Source organism: Mobula birostris, chromosome 24 (assembly GCF_030028105.1).
Source record: "Mobula birostris isolate sMobBir1 chromosome 24, sMobBir1.hap1, whole genome shotgun sequence".
In the NCBI taxonomy this organism is placed as follows: Eukaryota; Metazoa; Chordata; class Chondrichthyes; order Myliobatiformes; family Myliobatidae; genus Mobula; species Mobula birostris.
The window spans coordinates 62,954,424-62,972,217 of record NC_092393.1 but is presented as its reverse complement, the minus strand read 5'-3'; the positions used below and the strand labels follow the sequence as shown (position 1 = coordinate 62,972,217).

Genomic DNA, 17,794 nt, shown 5'->3' with positions numbered 1-17,794 from the left:
ACACCGTCCCGGGGTCAGACACAGAGTGAATCTCCCGTCACACCATCCCATCACACACTCCCGAGGTCAGACTCAGAGTGAAGCTCCCTCCACACCGTCCCATCACACACTCCCGGGGTCAGACTCAGAGTGAATCTCCCTTCACACTGTCCCTTCACACTCCCGGGGTCGGACACAGAGAGAACACCCTCTACACCATCCCATCACACACTCCCAGGGCCAGACACAGAGTGAACCTCCCTCCACACTGTCCCATCACACACTCCTGGGGTCAGACACAGAGTGAACCTCCCTCCACACTGTCCCATCACACACTCCCGGGGTCAGATACAGAGTGAAACTCCCTCGACACCGTTCCATCACACACTCCCGGGGTCAGACACAGAGAGAATATCCCTCCACACTGTCCCATCACACACTCCTGGGGTCAGATACAGAGTGAAACTCCCTCCACACCGTCCCATCACACACTCCCGGTGTCAGACACAGAGTGAATCTCCCTCATCACCGTCCCATCACACACTCCTGGGGTCAGACACAGAATAAAGCTCTCTCCACACCGTCCCATCACACACTCCCGGGATCAGACACAGAGTGAATCTCCCTCATCACCGTCCCATCACACATTCCCGGGGTCAGAGACAGAATGAAGCTCCCTCTACCCCGTCCCATCACACACTCCCGGGGTCAGACACAGAATTAAGCTCCCTCCACACCATCCCAATGCAGGTGGGCTGTCAGTGTGGAGGCATTGGGACAGCTGAGCCACACCTCCCTCACCTGTAGCTGAGCCGCTGCAGTTAGTATCCTGCGACGTGCCTGCAGCACTGTGGAGGAGGATGTAGACACTGATAGATTCTGCCGTAACCACTCAACTTCTTCCCACGCACAGGACAGCTGAAAGAAACAACCCGTCAGTGCTGAAGCGGCTCCTGGAGTAGCGGGTGTGTACACGGCACTGACTTCAGGGCCCCAATTCCGTGGCAGGTGGCATAATGTTTTCCACAAATCCCTGCACACCCTCCACCGCTTAGGAAATAGAACAGTACAGCAAATTATAAGCCTTTTGGCCCATAATGTGCCGAGCTTTTAACCTACTCCAAAATCAATCTAACTCTTCCCTCCTGCATAACCCCATCTTTCTGTCATCTATGTGTCTGTCTAAGAGTCTCTGAAATGTCCTTATGTACGTTCTCCACCCCAGGTACACTGGACACTGGGCGGGGAAGTTGTCTTTGCGGGGAGAACATTCAGGGAATGATGATCATAATTCAGATGGCAAGTGCTGAATTCACCGGGTGTGTACTGAGGGAAGCAGCCATGCTTCAGCTCATTGACTGGCCATTGGCCTGAGGAGGTGACAGGAAGGGTCAAGGAGGATGGGTGGGGATTTAACAAGGGAATGTGAGCTGTGGAAACTGTGCTCCACACAATGCTCTGGCCACCAGTCTCTTTCCTTATACCACTGAGACTAGCTCCATCACAGAAACCAGCCTCAGAACCATCAAGGACACCATAAAAAGACAATGCCTCAAGAAGGCAGCTGTCAGTAAGGACCCTCACCATCGAGGACAGGGCCTCTTCTCGTTACGTCATCAAGGACAAGGTACAGCTCTGTCCACAGCCCTAGTTAGGTCATCCATCAGACACACTCGATGTTTTAGGAACAGTTCCTTCCCTTCTGTCAGATTTCTGAACAGGACATGAACCTCGCTGTCACTATCCTGGGAGGACTGTGCAGGATTGGAGGGTCTGAAGAGGAGGCAGAGAGATGTTTGAAATATCAGGAAAATGGCGGAGGTGGGGAAGTGATACAGGAGAGGAGGTGAAGCTCAAGTGGTGGGCAACATTCCCGCTCATTTTTCTACAGCTGCACAGACTAACCAGTGAGGAGGAATTTTTACACGGCCTGATATTTGCATCAAACACAAACCACAACTCACAACATGAGTAAACAATGTCAAGCAGTCAAAACAACTGACAGGCACAACAGCAAAGGTAAAATGTTTTGACTAGATGGCGTCAGTATTCAGCATTCAGCAAGCTGGCGGTTTATTAACAATGAGCTACTGACTTCCATTCTGTATTTATTGTTACAATTTGTAAGTGTTGTACTTTGAAACTGACCATGCAAATACACTGAAGCTCTAAAATGTTTCAAGGTAAAGACCGTGGTACATTTATTGCTTAGAAAGTTTATGTATTATATTCATTAACATAATTACAGGATAGTTCAACATTAAAACAGATTTCAAAATTAATATTGGCATAATTTAAAAATTATATTGACATTATGTAAAAGAAGGTTCAAGTTGCGCAGCAACAAAGGCTATGTGTGTGGGAGCATTTCTGTTACTGCGCTGCTGTGCACCCACGCAGCTCAGAGTGAATGGTGATGGCGGACAGCTTTGAGGGACCAACTAGACACTGCTCCCCCTGTGGTCTTGTATACTCATGTTCAAGAATTGCAGTAAGTTCCTGTTTAAGAAGACCTTCGGTGCATCCCTAGTCCCTAACATGGAACTGTGCTGGCTGATGCCTCACACTCATCAACACAAGGAGGAGGAGTGGCTATTCAGCCCCTCCAAGCTGATCACGATAAATTCCCCTGTGCCAGTTTCCCACAGCTCTGTTCATCACACAGACTGAAGGTCCACGAGGCCCCACTCTCCCTCGTACACAGTGGATACCTTAGTGAACCAGAGAAACTCCTGCGTCAGGGAGCTGGATTGGACATTATCAACCTCCACAATTGGGATCTGATCCTCAGTAGTTACCAGCACATGGTCCTCGTGGTAGAAGATGGCAGCAATGTAAACGCCTCTTAGAAATAAAAAGCAAACAAGATCATCCAACAGTAAGGCGGTGCTTGACCATTCCGCACCTCAAACTCACCGCCCGTGGTCAGGCAACTTGACTGAAGTACATCACTGGTCATAGATTCCCACTCAAACCAGCCCTCCACCACCACCCCTTTCTCACAGTAACAACTAGCAACTTGCCTTAGATCCCATGGCCCTCAACTTGCTATGAAGGTGCAGGTGGGAGTCAGGGATGTGGTCTCAGAGATGGGGTGTGTGTGTGTGTGTGTGTGTGTGTGTCAGAGATGGTGAGTGTGTGTGTGTCAGAGAGGGGTATGTGTATGTCTCAGAGATGGTAAATGTGTGTGTCTCTCTCAGAGATGGTGAGTGTGTGTGTGTGTGTGTCAGAGAGGGGTATGTGTATGTCTCAGAGATGGTAAATGTGTGTGTGTGTGTCTCAGAGAGCGGGGTGTGTGTGTGTGTCTGTCAGACATGGGGTGAGTGTGTCAGAGATGGCCTGTGCGTGTCTCAGAGATGGGGTGTGTGTGGGGACGAGGGGTGAGTGTGGGGACGAAGGGTTGGGGTGGGGACGAGGGGTGAGTGTGGGGTGAGGGATGAATGTGGGGACAGGGGGTGAGTTTGGGGACAAGGGGTGGGGGTGGGGGTAGGGACAAGGGGTGGGTTAGGGACGTGCTGTAGGGATGGGGACAGTGAGATGAGTGTGGGGTGAGGGGTGAGTGTGGGGACGAGGGGTGGGTTAGGGACGAGGGGTGGGTTAGGGACGTGCTGTAGGGATGGGGACAGTGAGATGGGTGTGGGGTGAGGGGTGATACCCAGCATTGGCTTCTTCACATTGATCCTGGATCATCAGACTAGGCACCTTTTTAATGTCTTCACGAACTTGATTGAGGAATGGAAGAGATGCTTCAAACTTCTGGACACTGACTGTTTCCGGCTCGCGTTTTGAAGCTTGATGTTTTCTGGGAGGCAAGATAAAGGAGAACTTGTCAAGAACTAGATCACCGTCACTTCCGAGCCCTTTGTCACTCTTGCCCCTCACCGAGGTGAAGGGTTTCAGTCAGGTTTCCCAGCGGGGGAAGTGTCCTGTGGATCACTGTGGAGTGTCACAGAGCCAAAGTGCCGGCTGTGAGACGGGAACTCTCCTGCACATACTGCAGAGTGGAGAGTGACCTGCCTGCAGTTTGTTCATGTCAGCGGGTGACAGACTTCCACCCTCGAACACATGGAACCCAGCTCGTTTATCAGAATGTGCCATCAGTGTGCTGATTCCGTTTAAGATCAGTTTTAATTGTTTACTGCAGATGGACACATCAAAACACACGGAGACCTACCTTGTTTGACCAACACAGTGTGAGGATGTGCTGAGGGCAGCCTGCAAGTGTGGCCATGTGTGCAGCGCCAGGACTACACGTCCACAACTCCCGAACCCTGACCCGTATATCCGTGCAATGTGCAGGGGAACTGGAGCCCATGTGGTTAGAGTTAGTGGCAGGCGTTGCACGCTGATCACTGGCACTGTGACTGTGTTATACTACCCACTGCGCTCTCATACCGCCACGGTGTTCCCGATGTGACATTGCAGCACCACACAGCCATTGGTCCATTTGGTACATTGGTAAAATTTAGAGAGAAGAGTAAACTGTTAGAAACATAGAAAACCTACAGCACAATACAGGCCCTTCAGCCCACAATGCTGTGCCGAACATGTACTTACTTAGAAATTACCTAAGGTTACCCATTGCCCTCCATTTTTGAAGCTCCATGTACCTATCCAGGAGCATCTTAAACGAAGAAGCCAGTGGGCTAGGCAACATCCGTGGAGGGTTCCAGCCTGGGTCAGCGTTCCAGGTCGGGACTGTGAAGAAGGATTGAGAGTGGAAAGAGGAGATGGCCAGATGGAATGCAGAGGGAGGGGTGAGGCGAGAATGGTGGAGCCAGATGTGGGAGGTGGGAAACAGGCAGGAGAGAGTGAGGGGGGAGGGAGGAAAGGTGAACAGGTGGGGGGGGGGTTGCTGGGATTGAGAAAGGAACATGACGGGGGAGGTGTCCTCCTCCCAGCAGCTGGTACAGGAGCTGAGATAAACAAGAGACAATCTGCAGACACTGAAAATCCAAAGCAACACACACAAAATGCCGGAGGAACTCAGCAGACCAGGCAGCATCTATGGAAAAGAGTACAGTTGACATTTCGGGCTGAAACCCTTCATCAGGAAGATGAAGGGTCAGAGTAAGAAGTTGAGGGGCGGGGAGGAAGAAACACAAGGTGGTAGGTGAAACCGGGAGGGGTGAAGTAAAGAGCTGGGACGTCGATTGGTGAGAGAGATACAGGGCTGGAGAAGGGGAATCTGATAAGAGAGGACGGATGGCCATGGAAGAAAAAAAAGGGGGACAGGCACCAGAGGGAGGTGATGGGCAGGCAGGGACAGAAGGTGAGAGAGGGAAATGGGAATGGGGAATGGTAAAGGGTGGGGGGGGGTCATTTTTTGAAAGTTAGAGAAATGGATGTTTATGCAATCAGGTTGGAGACGACCCGGATGGAATCAAAGGTGCTGCTCCTCCAACCTGAGAGTGGCCTCATCGCAACAGTAGTGGAGGCCGTGGATAGACATGTCAGAATGGGAATGGAAAGTGGAATTAAAATGGGTGGCTAATGGGAGATCCCGCTCTTTCTGGTGGTCAGAGCTCGGTGGAGCGGTCTCCTGATCTGTGTTGTGTCTCACTGATATACGGGAGGCCACACCGGGAGCACTGGACACAGTAAATAACCCCAACAGATTCACAGGTGAAGTGTTACCTCACCTGGGAGGACTGTTTCGGGAGCCGTACCATAGTGTGGGAAGAGCTGTAGTGGCAGGTGTGGCACTCATTCCGTTTGCAAGGATAGGGGCCAGGAGGGAGATAAGTGGGGAGGGATGAATGGACAGGGGAGTCACATAGGGAGTGATCCCTGCAGAAAGCAGAATGTTGGGGTGGGGGGGGGAGAGTTGGATCCTGTTGGAGATGGCGGAAGTTACTGAGAATAGAATTATGTGCTGGATGTGGAAGGTGGTGGGGTGGCGGGACGATGGGGGCGAGGACAGATGTGTGCAAACTGGAAGAGATGTGGTTGAGGGTAGTGTTGATGGTGGGGGGAGAGGAGCCCCGTTCTTTGAAGAAGGAGGACGTCTCCTTCATTCTGCAATGAAAAGCCTCATCCTGAGAGCAGATGTGGTGGAGACAGAGAAATTGAGAGAAGGGAACAGCATTTTTACAATAACAGGGTGGGAAGACGTATAGTCCAGGCAGCTGTGAGAGACAGTGGGTTTATGATAGACATCAGTAGATAAGCTGAATCCAGGGACAGAGACGGAGAGATTGAGAAAGGGGAGGGAGGTGTTGGAAATGCACCAGGGAGATTTGAGGCAGGGTGGAAGTTGGAGGTGTTGACGATTATCGCCGGGTATCAGCAAGGTACGGGCCAGTCTGCCCGACTACTACAGCACCCCCTTTATCTGCAGGTTTGATGGCGAGAGGGTGGAGAGCAGTGCATTCAGAAGGAGTGAGGTTGGAACTGGAGAGAGCAGTGCTGAAGACAAGACGGTCAATGTCCCAATGGCAGTTAGCAATGAAAAGATCCAGAACAGGCAGATCAGAGCAGGAAGAGAAGGAGGGTTGAAGATGGGAGAAGGGGTCATCAGTGTGGAGTGGTGAGTCCTTGCCAAAGACATAGGCATGGCAGAAAAGCTCAGTGTCATGGTGGGTGCAGAAATCACTGAGGTATGGGCACAGCAGGACAAAAGTGAGGCCCTTACTGAGGACAGAAGACCTGAGAGCTGGGAACAGGGGTGGTAGTGGTCAAAGGGGAGGAGAGGGTGAGGTGTTCAGAGAAAGTGGGGTGAGAGGAAGATGGAGTCTCTGAGGACCCAAAAGCTGGTGCTGGGACCAGAGAGACATGGGATTGCAGAGTAGTGATGGCGGAAGAGGAGACGAGGGTTCCAGTGGCAGTGTGTAAAGTCCAGCCTGGAGGTGCTGTCAGTCAAGGATGGAGTCACAGTTGGAAGTTTGCCAATTGGCACCTTGAAAGTGTCTGAGGTCGTTGAAACCCCCATTGATGGCGGTGGAGTTAGGGTTCTGAATCTGCTCAGGATTGTGGTCAGCAGGAGGGATCACAGTCTGGAGACGTCCGTGTTGGAGACGGTAGGTTCTGTAGTCTGTAGCCGGATTATTTTTCAATCCTTGCAGGACATGAGAAAGTCGAAGAACTGGCAATTGGTCATAGGAGCTGTGATGTCATTTTGCAGTTGTACAAGACATTGGTTAGACTGTATTAGAGGGTACAGTTCTGCTCATGTCACTGCTGAGTGTGGCAGCAGTGCAGAGAGTGCAGAGGAGATTCACCAAGACGTTGCCTTTATATGCAGATCTGTGTTATAAAGAGAGATTAGACAGCTTGTGTTTATTCTCACTGGAACGTGGGAGGCCAAGCAGACGTCTAATAGTGGCTTAGAAAACTGAGGGGCTGAGGTGGAGTAGGTAGTCTGAATATGTATCCCAAGCAAGGAGACTGGAACCAGGGGACACAAAGGAGGGAGACTGGAACCAGGGGGCACAAAGGAAGGAGACTGGAACCAGGGGGCACAAGGAAGGAGACTGGAACCAGGGGGCACAAAGGAAGGAGACTGGAACCAGGGGGCACAAAGGAAGGGAGACTGGAACCAGGGGGCACAAGGAAGGAGTCTGGAACCAGGAGGCACAAATGAAGGAGACTGGAACCAGGGGGCACAAACGAAGGAGACTGGAACCAGGGGGCACAAAGGAGGGAGACTGGAACCAGGGGGCACAAAGGAGGGAGACTGGAACCAGGGGGCACAAACGAAGGAGACTGGAACCAGGGGGCACAAAGGAAGGAGACTGGAACAGGGGGCACAAGGAAGGAGACTGGAACCTGGGGGCACAAATGAAGGAGACTGGAACCAGGGGGCACAAATTTCAAGCCAGCGAAGGAAAACTTAAAGGAGATCCGTAGGGTATGTTTTCACACAAAAGGTGATTAAGTGGAGCGAACAGCCACAGGGGTGGAAGTAGATACTGTGTGAGTGAGTGAGTGTGTGTGTGTGTGTGTGTGTGTGTGTGTGTGTGTGTGTGTTGTGACTGTGAGTGTGTGAGGGTGTGTGAGTGTGCATGAGTGTGTGTGAGCATGAGTGTGTGTGTGAGTGTGTCTAAGTGTGTGTCAGTGTGTCAGTGTGTGTGTTAGTGTGTTTGTGAGTGTGTGTGAGTGAGTGTGTATGAGTGTGTGAGGGTGTGAGTGTGTGTGTGCATGAGTGTGTGAGTATGTGTGTGATAGTTGTGTGAGTGTATGTATGTGTGTGTATGAGTGTGTGTGTGAGAGTGTGTGTGAGTGTGTGTATGAGTGTGAGAGCGTGTGAGTGTGTGTGAGTGTGAGTGTGAGTGTGTGTGAGTGCGAGTGTGTGTGTGTATGTGTGGACATGGACTTTTGTAAGAGGTACGACTGAATTGTTCAGTGTGAAGACCTTTGAGTTTAAATGAGGTTTGACCTTTCATTCTAGAAAGGACGATGACTATTTGAACTATTGTTGATCTGTAGATGTGAGCTGCATATGATGTGTGTGAGTGCGTGAGAGTATGAGTGTGTGTTTGTGTGAGTGTGTGTGAGTGTGCGAGTATGTGTGTGAGTGCGTGTAAATGTGAGTGTGTGTGTTTGTGTGAGTGTGAGTGTGTGTGTGTGGACATGGACTTTTGTAGGAAGTACGTGTGAATTGTTCAGTGAAGACCTTTGAATTTAAATGAGGTTTGACCTTCCATTCTAGAAAGGACGATGACTATTTGAACTATTGTTGCTCTGTAGATGTGAGCTGCATATGATGTGTGTGTGTGTGTGAGTGTTTGTGTGAGTGTGTGTGTGAATGTGCGAGTATGTGTGTGAGTGCGTGTGTGTGTCAGTGCGTGTAAGTGTGAGTGTGTGTGTTTGTGTGAGTGTGAGTGTATGTGTGTGTGTATGGACATGGACTTTTGTAGGAGGTACGTGTGAATTGTTCAGAATGAAGACCTTTGAACTTAAATGAGGTTTGACCTTCCATTCTAGGAAGGACGATAAATATTTGAACTATTGTCGCTCTGTAGATGTGAGCTGTGGCTCCAGACTGCGACAGCAGCAGGTACTGAGACAGGCTGCTGGGAGACAACACACTTCCTTCAGCAGTGCCCATGCCGGAAACCAGAAACCAAGGCAGCGCTCTGCCGACGGTCAACTGATGCAGGAGACCTTCCGCTAACACCATGGCTGTTCCACAAATCTGCCTCCCGCTCAGTCATGTACGGTCCGCCTGAGGCTTCCCAGCAGCGACTACTGCTGCAACTAGAAACCGATTCCACTGCAAAGGTTTAGTAGTTCCCACGGATCCAGCAGAGGAGAGACATGAGCAGATGTTCCTGCTGGGTGTGGTGTTTGGGCTGTGTTTCTGATTACACTGGAGGGTTACAATTCAACTGCGGAGGGGAGACAGCCAGAGAAAGAGAAGGGGTGGAGTGGGGAGAGAGGGAGAGGAGTAATGGGGAAAGAGGAGAGGGACAGAGAAAGAAGGGGAAAGGGGGACAGAGAGAGAAGGGGAGAGGGGGAGAGGGACAGAGAGAGAAGGGGAGGGGACAGAGAGAGAAGGGGAGAGGGAGAGAGGGGACAGAGAGAGAAGGGGAGAGGGGGTGAGGGACAGAGAGAGAAGGGGAGAGGGGGTGAGGGACAGAGAGAGAAGGGGAGAGGACAGAGAGAGAAGGGGAGAGGAACAGAGAGAGAAGGGGAGAGGGGGAGAGGGACAGAGAGAGAAAGGGAGGGGGAGAGGGACAGAGAGAGAAGGGGAGAGGGGGGAAGGGACAGAGAGAGAAGGGGAGGGGAGAGGGACAGAGAGAGTAGGGAAGAGGGGGAGAGGGACAGAGAGAAGGGGAGGGGGGAGAGGGACAGAGAGAGAGAAGGGGAGGGGGAGAGGGACAGAGAGAGAATGGGAGGGGAAGAGGGACAGAGTGAGAAGGGGAGAGGGGGGAGAGGGACAGAGAGAGAATGGGAGGGGAAGAAGGACAGAGAGAGAAGGGGAGGGGGAGAGGGACAGAGAGAGAAGGGGGGGGAGGGACAGAGAGAGAAGGGGGGAGGGACAGAGAGAGAAGGGGAGGGGGAGAGGGACAGAGAGAGAAGGGGAGGGGGAGAGGGACAGAGAGAGAAGGGGAGAGGGGGGAGAGGGACAGAGAGAAGGGGAGGGGGGAGAGGGACAGAGAGAGAAGGGGAGGGGGGAGAAGGACAGAGAGAGAAGGGGAGGGGGAGAGGGGACAGAGAGAAGGGGAGAGGGTGGAGAGGGACAGAGAACGGGAGGGGGGGAGAGGAACAGATAGAGAAGGGGAGGGGGGAGAGGGACAGAGAGAGAGAAGGGGAGGGGGGAGAGGGACAGAGAGAGACAGGGAGAGGGGGAGAGGGACAGAGTGAGAAGGGGAGGGGGAGAGGGACAGAGAGAGAAGGGAAGAGGAGAGGAACTGACAGAGCAGGGGAGGGGGAGAGGGACAGAGTGAGAATGGGAGGGGAAGAGGGACAGAGAGAGAAGGGGAGAGGGGGGAGAGGGACAGAGAGAGAAGGGGAGTGGGAGAGGGACAGAGAGAGAAGGGGAGGGGGGAGAGGGACAGAGAGAGAAGGGGAGAGGGGGAGAAGGACAGAGTGAGAAGGGAGAGGGGAGAGGACAAAGAGAGAAGGGGAGGGGAGAGGGACAGAGAGAGAAGGGGAGGGGGAGAGGGACAGAGAGAGAGAAGGGGAGGGGGGAGAGGGACAGAGAGAGAAGGGGAGGGGGAGAGAGGGGACAGAGAGAGAAGGGGAGAGGGGGTGAGGGACAGAGAGAGAAGGGGAGAGGACAGAGAGAGAAGGGGAGAGGAACAGAGAGAGAAGGGGAGAGGGGGAGAGGGACAGAGAGAGAAAGGGAGGGGGAAGAGGGACAGAGTGAGAAGGGGAGAGGGGGGAGAGGGACAGAGAGAGAATGGGAGGGGGAAGAGGGACAGAGAGAGAAGGGGAGAGGGGGGAGAGGGACAGAGAGAGAAGGGGAGTGGGGAGAGGGACAGAGAGAGAAGGGGAGGGGGGAGAGGGACAGAGAGAGAAGGGGAGAGGGGGAGAAGGACAGAGTGAGAAGGGGAGGGGGAGAGGGACAAAGAGAGAAGGGGAGGGGAGAGGGACAGAGAGAGAAGGGGAGGGGGAGAGGGACAGAGAGAGAAGGGGAGGGGGAGCGGGACAGAGAGAGAAGGGGAGGGGGGAGAGAGACAGAGAGAGAAGGGGAGAGGGGGGAGAGGGACAGAGAGAATGGGAGGGGGAGAGGGACAGAGAGAGAAGGGGAGCGGGGAGAGGGAGACAGAGAGAGAAGGGGAGGGGGGAAGGACAGAGAGAGAGAAGGGGAGGAGAGAAGGACAGAGAGAGAAGGGGAGGGGGGAGGGACAGAGAGAAAAGGGAAGGGGGCGAGGGACAGAGAGAGAAGGGGAGGGGAGAGGGACAGAGAGAGAAGGGGAGGGAGAGAGGGACAGAGAACGGGAGGGGGGGAGAGACAGATAGAGAAGGGGGGGAGGGACAGAGAGAGAAGGGGAGGGGGAGGGGACAGAGAGAGACAGGGAGAGGGGGAGAGGGACAGAGTGAGAAGGGGAGGGGGAGAGGGACAGAGAGAGAAGGGAAGAGGAGAGGAACTGACAGAGCAGGGGAGGGGGAGAGGGACAGAGTGAGAATGGGAGGGGAAGAGGGACAGAGAGAGAAGGGGAGAGGGGGGAGAGGGACAGAGAGAGAAGGGGAGTGGGAGAGGGGACAGAGAGAGAAGGGGAGGGGGGAGAGGGACAGAGAGAGAAGGGGAGAGGGGGGAGAAGGGACAGAGTGAGAAGGGGAGGGGGAGAGGGACAAAGAGAGAAGGGGAGGGGAGAGGGACAGAGAGAGAGGGGAGGGGGAGAGGGACAGAGAGAGAAGGGGAGGGGGAGCGGGACAGAGAGAGAAGGGGAGGGGGGAGAGAGACAGAGAGAGAAGGGGAGAGGGGGGAGAGGGACAGAGAGAAGGGGAGGGGGGAGAGGGACAGAGAGAGAAGGGGAGCGGGGAGAGGGACAGAGAGAGAAGGGGAGGGGGGAAGGACAGAGAGAGAGAAGGGGAGGAGAGAAGGACAGAGAGAGAAGGGGAGGGGGGAGAGGGACAGAGAGAGAGAAGGGGAGGAGAGAAGGACAGGAGAGAGAAGGGGAGGGGGGAGAGGGACAGAGAGAGAAGGGGAGGGGGAGAGGGACAGAGAAGAGAAGGGGAAGGGGGAGAGGGACAGAGAGAGAAGGGGAGGGGAGGACAGAGAGAGAAGGGGAGGGGAGAGGGACAGAGAGAGAAGGGGAGGGGGAGAGAGGGACAGAGAGAGAAGGGGAGAGGGGGTGAGGGACAGAGAGAGAAGGGGAGAGGACAGAGAGAGAAAGGGAGAGGAACAGAGAGAGAAGGGGAGAGGGGGAGAGGGACAGAGAGAGAAAGGGAGGGGGAGAGGGACAGAGAGAGAAGGGGAGAGGGGGGAAAGGGACAGAGAGAGAAGGGGAGGAGAGAAGGGACAGAGAGAGAAGGGGAGGGGGGAGAGGGACAGAGAGAGAGAAGGGGAGGAGAGAAGGACAGAGAGAGAAGGGGAGGGGGGTGAGGGACAGAGAGAGAGAAGGGGAGGGGGAGAGGGACAGAGAAAGAAGGGGAAGGGGGAGAGGGACAGAGAGAGAAGGGGAGGGGGAGAGGGACAGAGAGAGAAGGGGAGGGGGAGAGGGACAGAGAGAGAAGGGGAGGGGGGAGAGAGGGACAGAGAGAGAAGGGGAGAGGGGGGTGAGGGACAGAGAGAGAAGGGAGAGGACAGAGAGAGAAGGGGAGAGGAACAGAGAGAGAAGGGAGAGGGGGAGAGGGACAGAGAGAGAAAGGGAGGGGAGAGAGGGACAGAGAGAGAAGGGGAGAGGGGGGAAAGGGACAGAGAGAGAAGGGGAGGGGAGAGGGGAAGAGAGTAGGGAAGAGGGGGAGAGGGACAGAGAGAAGGGGAGAGGGGGAGAGGGACAGAGAGAGAGAAGGGGAGGGGGAGAGGGACAGAGAGAGAATGGGAGGGGAAGAGGGACAGAGTGAGAAGGGGAGAGGGGGGAGAGGGACAGAGAGAGAAGGGGAGGGGAGAGGGACAGAGAGAGAAGGGGAGGGGGAGAGGGAAAGAGAGAGATGGGGAGGGGGAGAGGGACAGAGAGAGAAGGGGAGGGGAGAGGGACAGAGAGAAAAGGGAAGGGGGCAGAGGGACAGAGAGAGAATGGGAGGGGAAGAGGGACAGGAGAGAGAAGGGGAGGGAGAGAGGGACAGAGAACGGGAGGGGGGAGAGACAGATAGAGAAGGGGGGGAGGGACAGAGAGAGAAGGGGAGGGGGAGAGGGACAGAGAGAGACAGGGAGAGGGGGAGAGGGACAGAGAGAGAAGGGGAGGGGAGAGGGACAGAGAGAGAAGGGGAGGGGGAGAGGGACAGAGAGAGAAGGGGAGGGGGAGAGGGACAGAGAGAGAAGGGGAGAGGGGGGAGAGGGACAGAGAGAAGGGGAGGGGGGAGAGGGACAGAGAGAGAAGGGGAGGGGGGGAGAAGGACAGAGAGAGAAGGGGAGGGGGAGAGGGACAGAGAGAAGGGGAGAGGGTGGAGAGGGACAGAGAACGGGAGGGGGGAGAGGAACAGATAGAGAAGGGGAGGGGGGAGAGGGACAGAGAGAGAGAAGGGGAGGGGGAGAGGGACAGAGAGAGACAGGGAGAGGGGGAGAGGGACAGAGTGAGAAGGGGAGGGGGAGAGGGACAGAGAGAGAAGGGAAGAGGAGAGGAACTGACAGAGCAGGGGAGGGGGAGAGGGACAGAGTGAGAATGGGAGGGGAAGAGGGACAGAGAGAGAAGGGGAGAGGGGGAGAGGGACAGAGAGAGAAAGGGAGGGGAAGAGGGACAGAGTGAGAAGGAGAGAGGGGGGAGAGGGACAGAGAGAGAATGGGAGGGGAAGAGGGACAGAGAGAGAAGGGGAGAGGGGGGAGAGGGACAGAGAGAGAAGGGGAGTGGGAGAGGGGACAGAGAGAGAAGGGGAGGGGGGAGAGGGACAGAGAGAGAAGGGGAGAGGGGGAGAAGGACAGAGTGAGAAGGGGGAGGGGGAGAGGGACAAAGAGAGAAGGGGAGGGGAGAGGGACAGAGAGAGAAGGGGAGGGGGAGAGGGACAGAGAGAGAAGTGAGGAGGGGGGAGCGGGGACAGAGAGAGAAGGGGAGGGGGGAGAGAGACAGAGAGAGAAGGGGAGAGGGGGGAGAGGGACAGAGAGAATGGGAGGGGGAGAGGGACAGAGAGAGAAGGGGAGCGGGGAGAGGGACAGAGAGAGAAGGGGAGGGGGGAAGGACAGAGAGAGAGAAGGGGAGGAGAGAAGGACAGAGAGAGAAGGGGAGGGGGGAGGGACAGAGAGAAAAGGGAAGGGGGCAGAGGGACAGAGAGAGAAGGGGAGGGGAGAGGGACAGAGAGAGAAGGGGAGGGAGAGAGGGACAGAGAACGGGAGGGGGGAGAGACAGATAGAGAAGGGGGGGGAGGGACAGAGAGAGAAGGGGAGGGGGAGAGGGACAGAGAGAGACAGGGAGAGGGGGAGAGGGACAGAGTGAGAAGGGGAGGGGGAGAGGGACAGAGAGAGAAGGGAAGAGGAGAGGAACTGACAGAGCAGGGGAGGGGGAGAGGGACAGAGTGAGAATGGGAGGGGAAGAGGGACAGAGAGAGAAGGGGAGAGGGGGGGGAGAGGGACAGAGAGAGAAGGGGAGTGGGAGAGGGACAGAGAGAGAAGGGGAGGGGGGAGAGGGACAGAGAGAGAAGGGGAGAGGGGGAGAAGGACAGAGTGAGAAGGGGAGGGGGAGAGGGACAAAGAGAGAAGGGGAGGGGAGAGGGACAGAGAGAGAAGGGGAGGGGGAGAGGGACAGAGAGAGAAGGGGAGGGGGAGCGGGACAGAGAGAGAAGGGGAGGGGGGGAGAGAGACAGAGAGAGAAGGGGAGAGGGGGGAGAGGGACAGAGAGAAGGGGAGGGGGAGAGGGACAGAGAGAGAAGGGGGAGCGGGGGAGAGGGACAGAGAGAGAAGGGGAGGGGGGGAAGGACAGAGAGAGAGAAGGGGAGGAGAGAAGGACAGAGAGAGAAGGGGAGGGGGGAGAGGGACAGAGAGAGAGAAGGGGAGGAGAGAAGGACAGAGAGAGAAGGGGAGGGGGGAGAGGGACAGAGAGAGAAGGGGAGGGGGAGAGGGGACAGAGAAAGAAGGGGAAGGGGGAGAGGGACAGAGAGAGAAGGGGAGGGGGAGAGGGACAGAGAGAGAAGGGGAGGGGGAGAGGGACAGAGAGAGAAGGGGAGGGGGGAGAGAGGGACAGAGAGAGAAGGGGGAGAGGGGGTGAGGGACAGAGAGAGAAGGGGAGAGGACAGAGAGAGAAAGGGAGAGGAACAGAGAGAGAAGGGAGAGGGGGAGAGGGACAGAGAGAGAAAGGGAGGGGGAGAGGGACAGAGAGAGAAGGGGAGAGGGGGGAAAGGGACAGAGAGAGAAGGGGAGGAGAGAAGGACAGAGAGAGAAGGGGAGGGGGGAGAGGGACAGAGAGAGAGAAGGGGAGGAGAGAAGGACAGAGAGAGAAGGGGAGGGGGTGAGGGACAGAGAGAGAGAAGGGGAGGGGGAGAGGGACAGAGAAAGAAGGGGAAGGGGGGAGAGGGACAGAGAGAGAAGGGGAGGGGGAGAGGGACAGAGAGAGAAGGGGAGGGGGGAGAGGGACAGAGAGAGAAGGGGAGGGGGAGAGGGACAGAGAGAGAAGGGGAGAGGGGGTGAGGGACAGAGAGAGAAGGGGAGAGGACAGAGAGAGAAGGGGAGAGGAACAGAGAGAGAAGGGGAGAGGGGGAGAGGGACAGAGAGAGAAAGGGAGGGGGAGAGGGACAGAGAGAGAAGGGGAGAGGGGGGAAAGGGACAGAGAGAGAAGGGGAGGGGAGAGGGACAGAGAGAGTAGGGAAGAGGGGAGAGGGACAGAGAGAAGGGGAGGGGGAGAGGGACAGAGAGAGAGAAGGGGAGGGGGAGAGGGACAGAGAGAGAATGGGAGGGAAGAGGGACAGAGTGAGAAGGGGAGAGGGGGGAGAGGGACAGAGAGAGAAGGGGAGGGGAGAGGGACAGAGAGAGAAGGGGGAGGGGGAGAGGGAAAGAGAGAGATGGGGAGGGGGAGAGGGACAGAGAGAGAAGGGGAGGGGAGAGGGACAGAGAGAAAAGGGAAGGGGGGCAGAGGGACAGAGAGAGAATGGGAGGGGAAGAGGGGACAGAGAGAGAAGGGGAGGAGAGAGGGACAGAGAACGGGAGGGGGGGAGAGACAGATAGAGAAGGGGGGGAGGGACAGAGAGAGAAGGGGAGGGGGAGAGGGACAGAGAGAGACAGGGAGAGGGGGAGAGGGACAGAGTGAGAAGGGGAGGGGGAGAGGGACAGAGAGAGAAGGGAAGAGGAGAGGAACTGACAGAGCAGGGGAGGGGGAGAGGGACAGAGTGAGAATGGGAGGGGAAGAGGGACAGAGAGAGAAGGGGAGAGGGGGGAGAGGGACAGAGAGAGAAGGGGAGTGGGAGAGGGACAGAGAGAGAAGGGGAGGGGGGAGAGGGACAGAGAGAGAAGGGGAGAGGGGGAGAAGGACAGAGTGAGAAGGGGAGGGGGAGAGGGACAAAGAGAGAAGGGGAGGGGAGAGGGACAGAGAGAGAAGGGGAGGGGGAGAGGGACAGAGAGAGAAGGGGAGGGGGAGCGGGACAGAGAGAGAAGGGGAGGGGGGGAGAGAGACAGAGAGAGAAGGGGAGAGGGGGGGAGAGGGACAGAGAGAAGGGGAGGGGGGAGAGGGACAGAGAGAGAAGGGGAGCGGGGAGAGGGACAGAGAGAGAAGGGGAGGGGGAAGGACAGAGAGAGAGAAGGGGAGGAGAGGGACAGAGAGAGAAGGGGAGGGGGGAGAGGGACAGAGAGAGAGAAGGGGAGGAGAGAAGGTCAGAGAGAGAAGGGGAGGGGGGAGAGGGACAGAGAGAGAAGGGGAGGGGGGAGAGGGACAGAGAAAGAAGGGGAAGGGGGAGAGGGACAGAGAGAGAAGGGGAGTGGGAGAGGGACAGAGAGAGAAGGGGAGGGGGGAGAGGGACAGAGAGAGAAGGGGAGAGGGGGAGAAGGACAGAGTGAGAAGGGGAGGGGGAGAGGGACAAAGAGAGAAGGGGAGGGGAGAGGGACAGAGAGAGAAGGGGAGGGGGGAGAGGGACAGAGAGAGAAGGGGAGGGGGAGAGGGACAGAGAGAGAAGGGGAGGGGGGAGAGAGACAGAGAGAGAAGGGGAGAGGGGGGAGAGGGACAGAGAGAAGGGGAGGGGGAGAGGGACAGAGAGAGAAGGGGAGCGGGGAGAGGGACAGAGAGAGAAGGGGAGGGGGGAAGGACAGAGAGAGAGAAGGGGAGGAGAGAAGGACAGAGAGAGAAGGGGAGGGGGGAGAGGGACAGAGAGAGAGAAGGGGGAGGAGGAGAAGGACAGAGAGAGAAGGGGAGGGGGGAGAGGGACAGAGAGAGAAGGGGAGGGGGAGAGGGACAGAGAAAGAAGGGGAAGGGGGAGAGGGACAGAGAGAGAAGGGGAGGGGGAGAGGGACAGAGAGAGAGAAGGGGAGGAGAGAAGGACAGAGAGAGAAGGGGAGGGGGGAGAGGGACAGAGAGAGAAGGGGAGGGGGGAGAGGGACAGAGAGAGAAGGGGAGGGGGGAGAGGGACAGAGAGAGAAGGGGAGGGGGAGAGGGACAGAGAGAGAAGGGGAGAGGGGGGAGAGGGACAGAGAGAAGGGGAGGGGGGAGAGGGACAGAGAGAGAAGGGGAGGGGGGGAGAAGGACAGAGAGAGAAGGGGAGGGGGAGAGGGACAGAGAGAAGGGGAGAGGGTGGAGAGGGACAGAGAACGGGAGGGGGGAGAGGAACAGATAGAGAAGGGGAGGGGGGAGAG

The 17,794-nt window shown here is 56.3% G+C and overlaps 1 protein-coding gene across 1 annotated transcript in view; it reads right to left on the bottom strand.

The window, feature by feature from the left end:
* ankfn1a (ankyrin repeat and fibronectin type III domain containing 1a) overlaps window positions 1-17,794 on the bottom strand; it is a 75,498-nt gene that overhangs the window by 33,386 nt on the left and 24,318 nt on the right. Inside the window, exons 8-10 of the mRNA XM_072242098.1 lie at window positions 3,682-3,781; window positions 2,691-2,823; window positions 781-897 (exon numbers count right to left, since the gene is read on the bottom strand). Coding sequence (XP_072098199.1) covers window positions 781-897; window positions 2,691-2,823; window positions 3,682-3,781 — 350 coding nt within the window. The remainder of the gene's footprint in view (window positions 1-780; window positions 898-2,690; window positions 2,824-3,681; window positions 3,782-17,794) is intronic.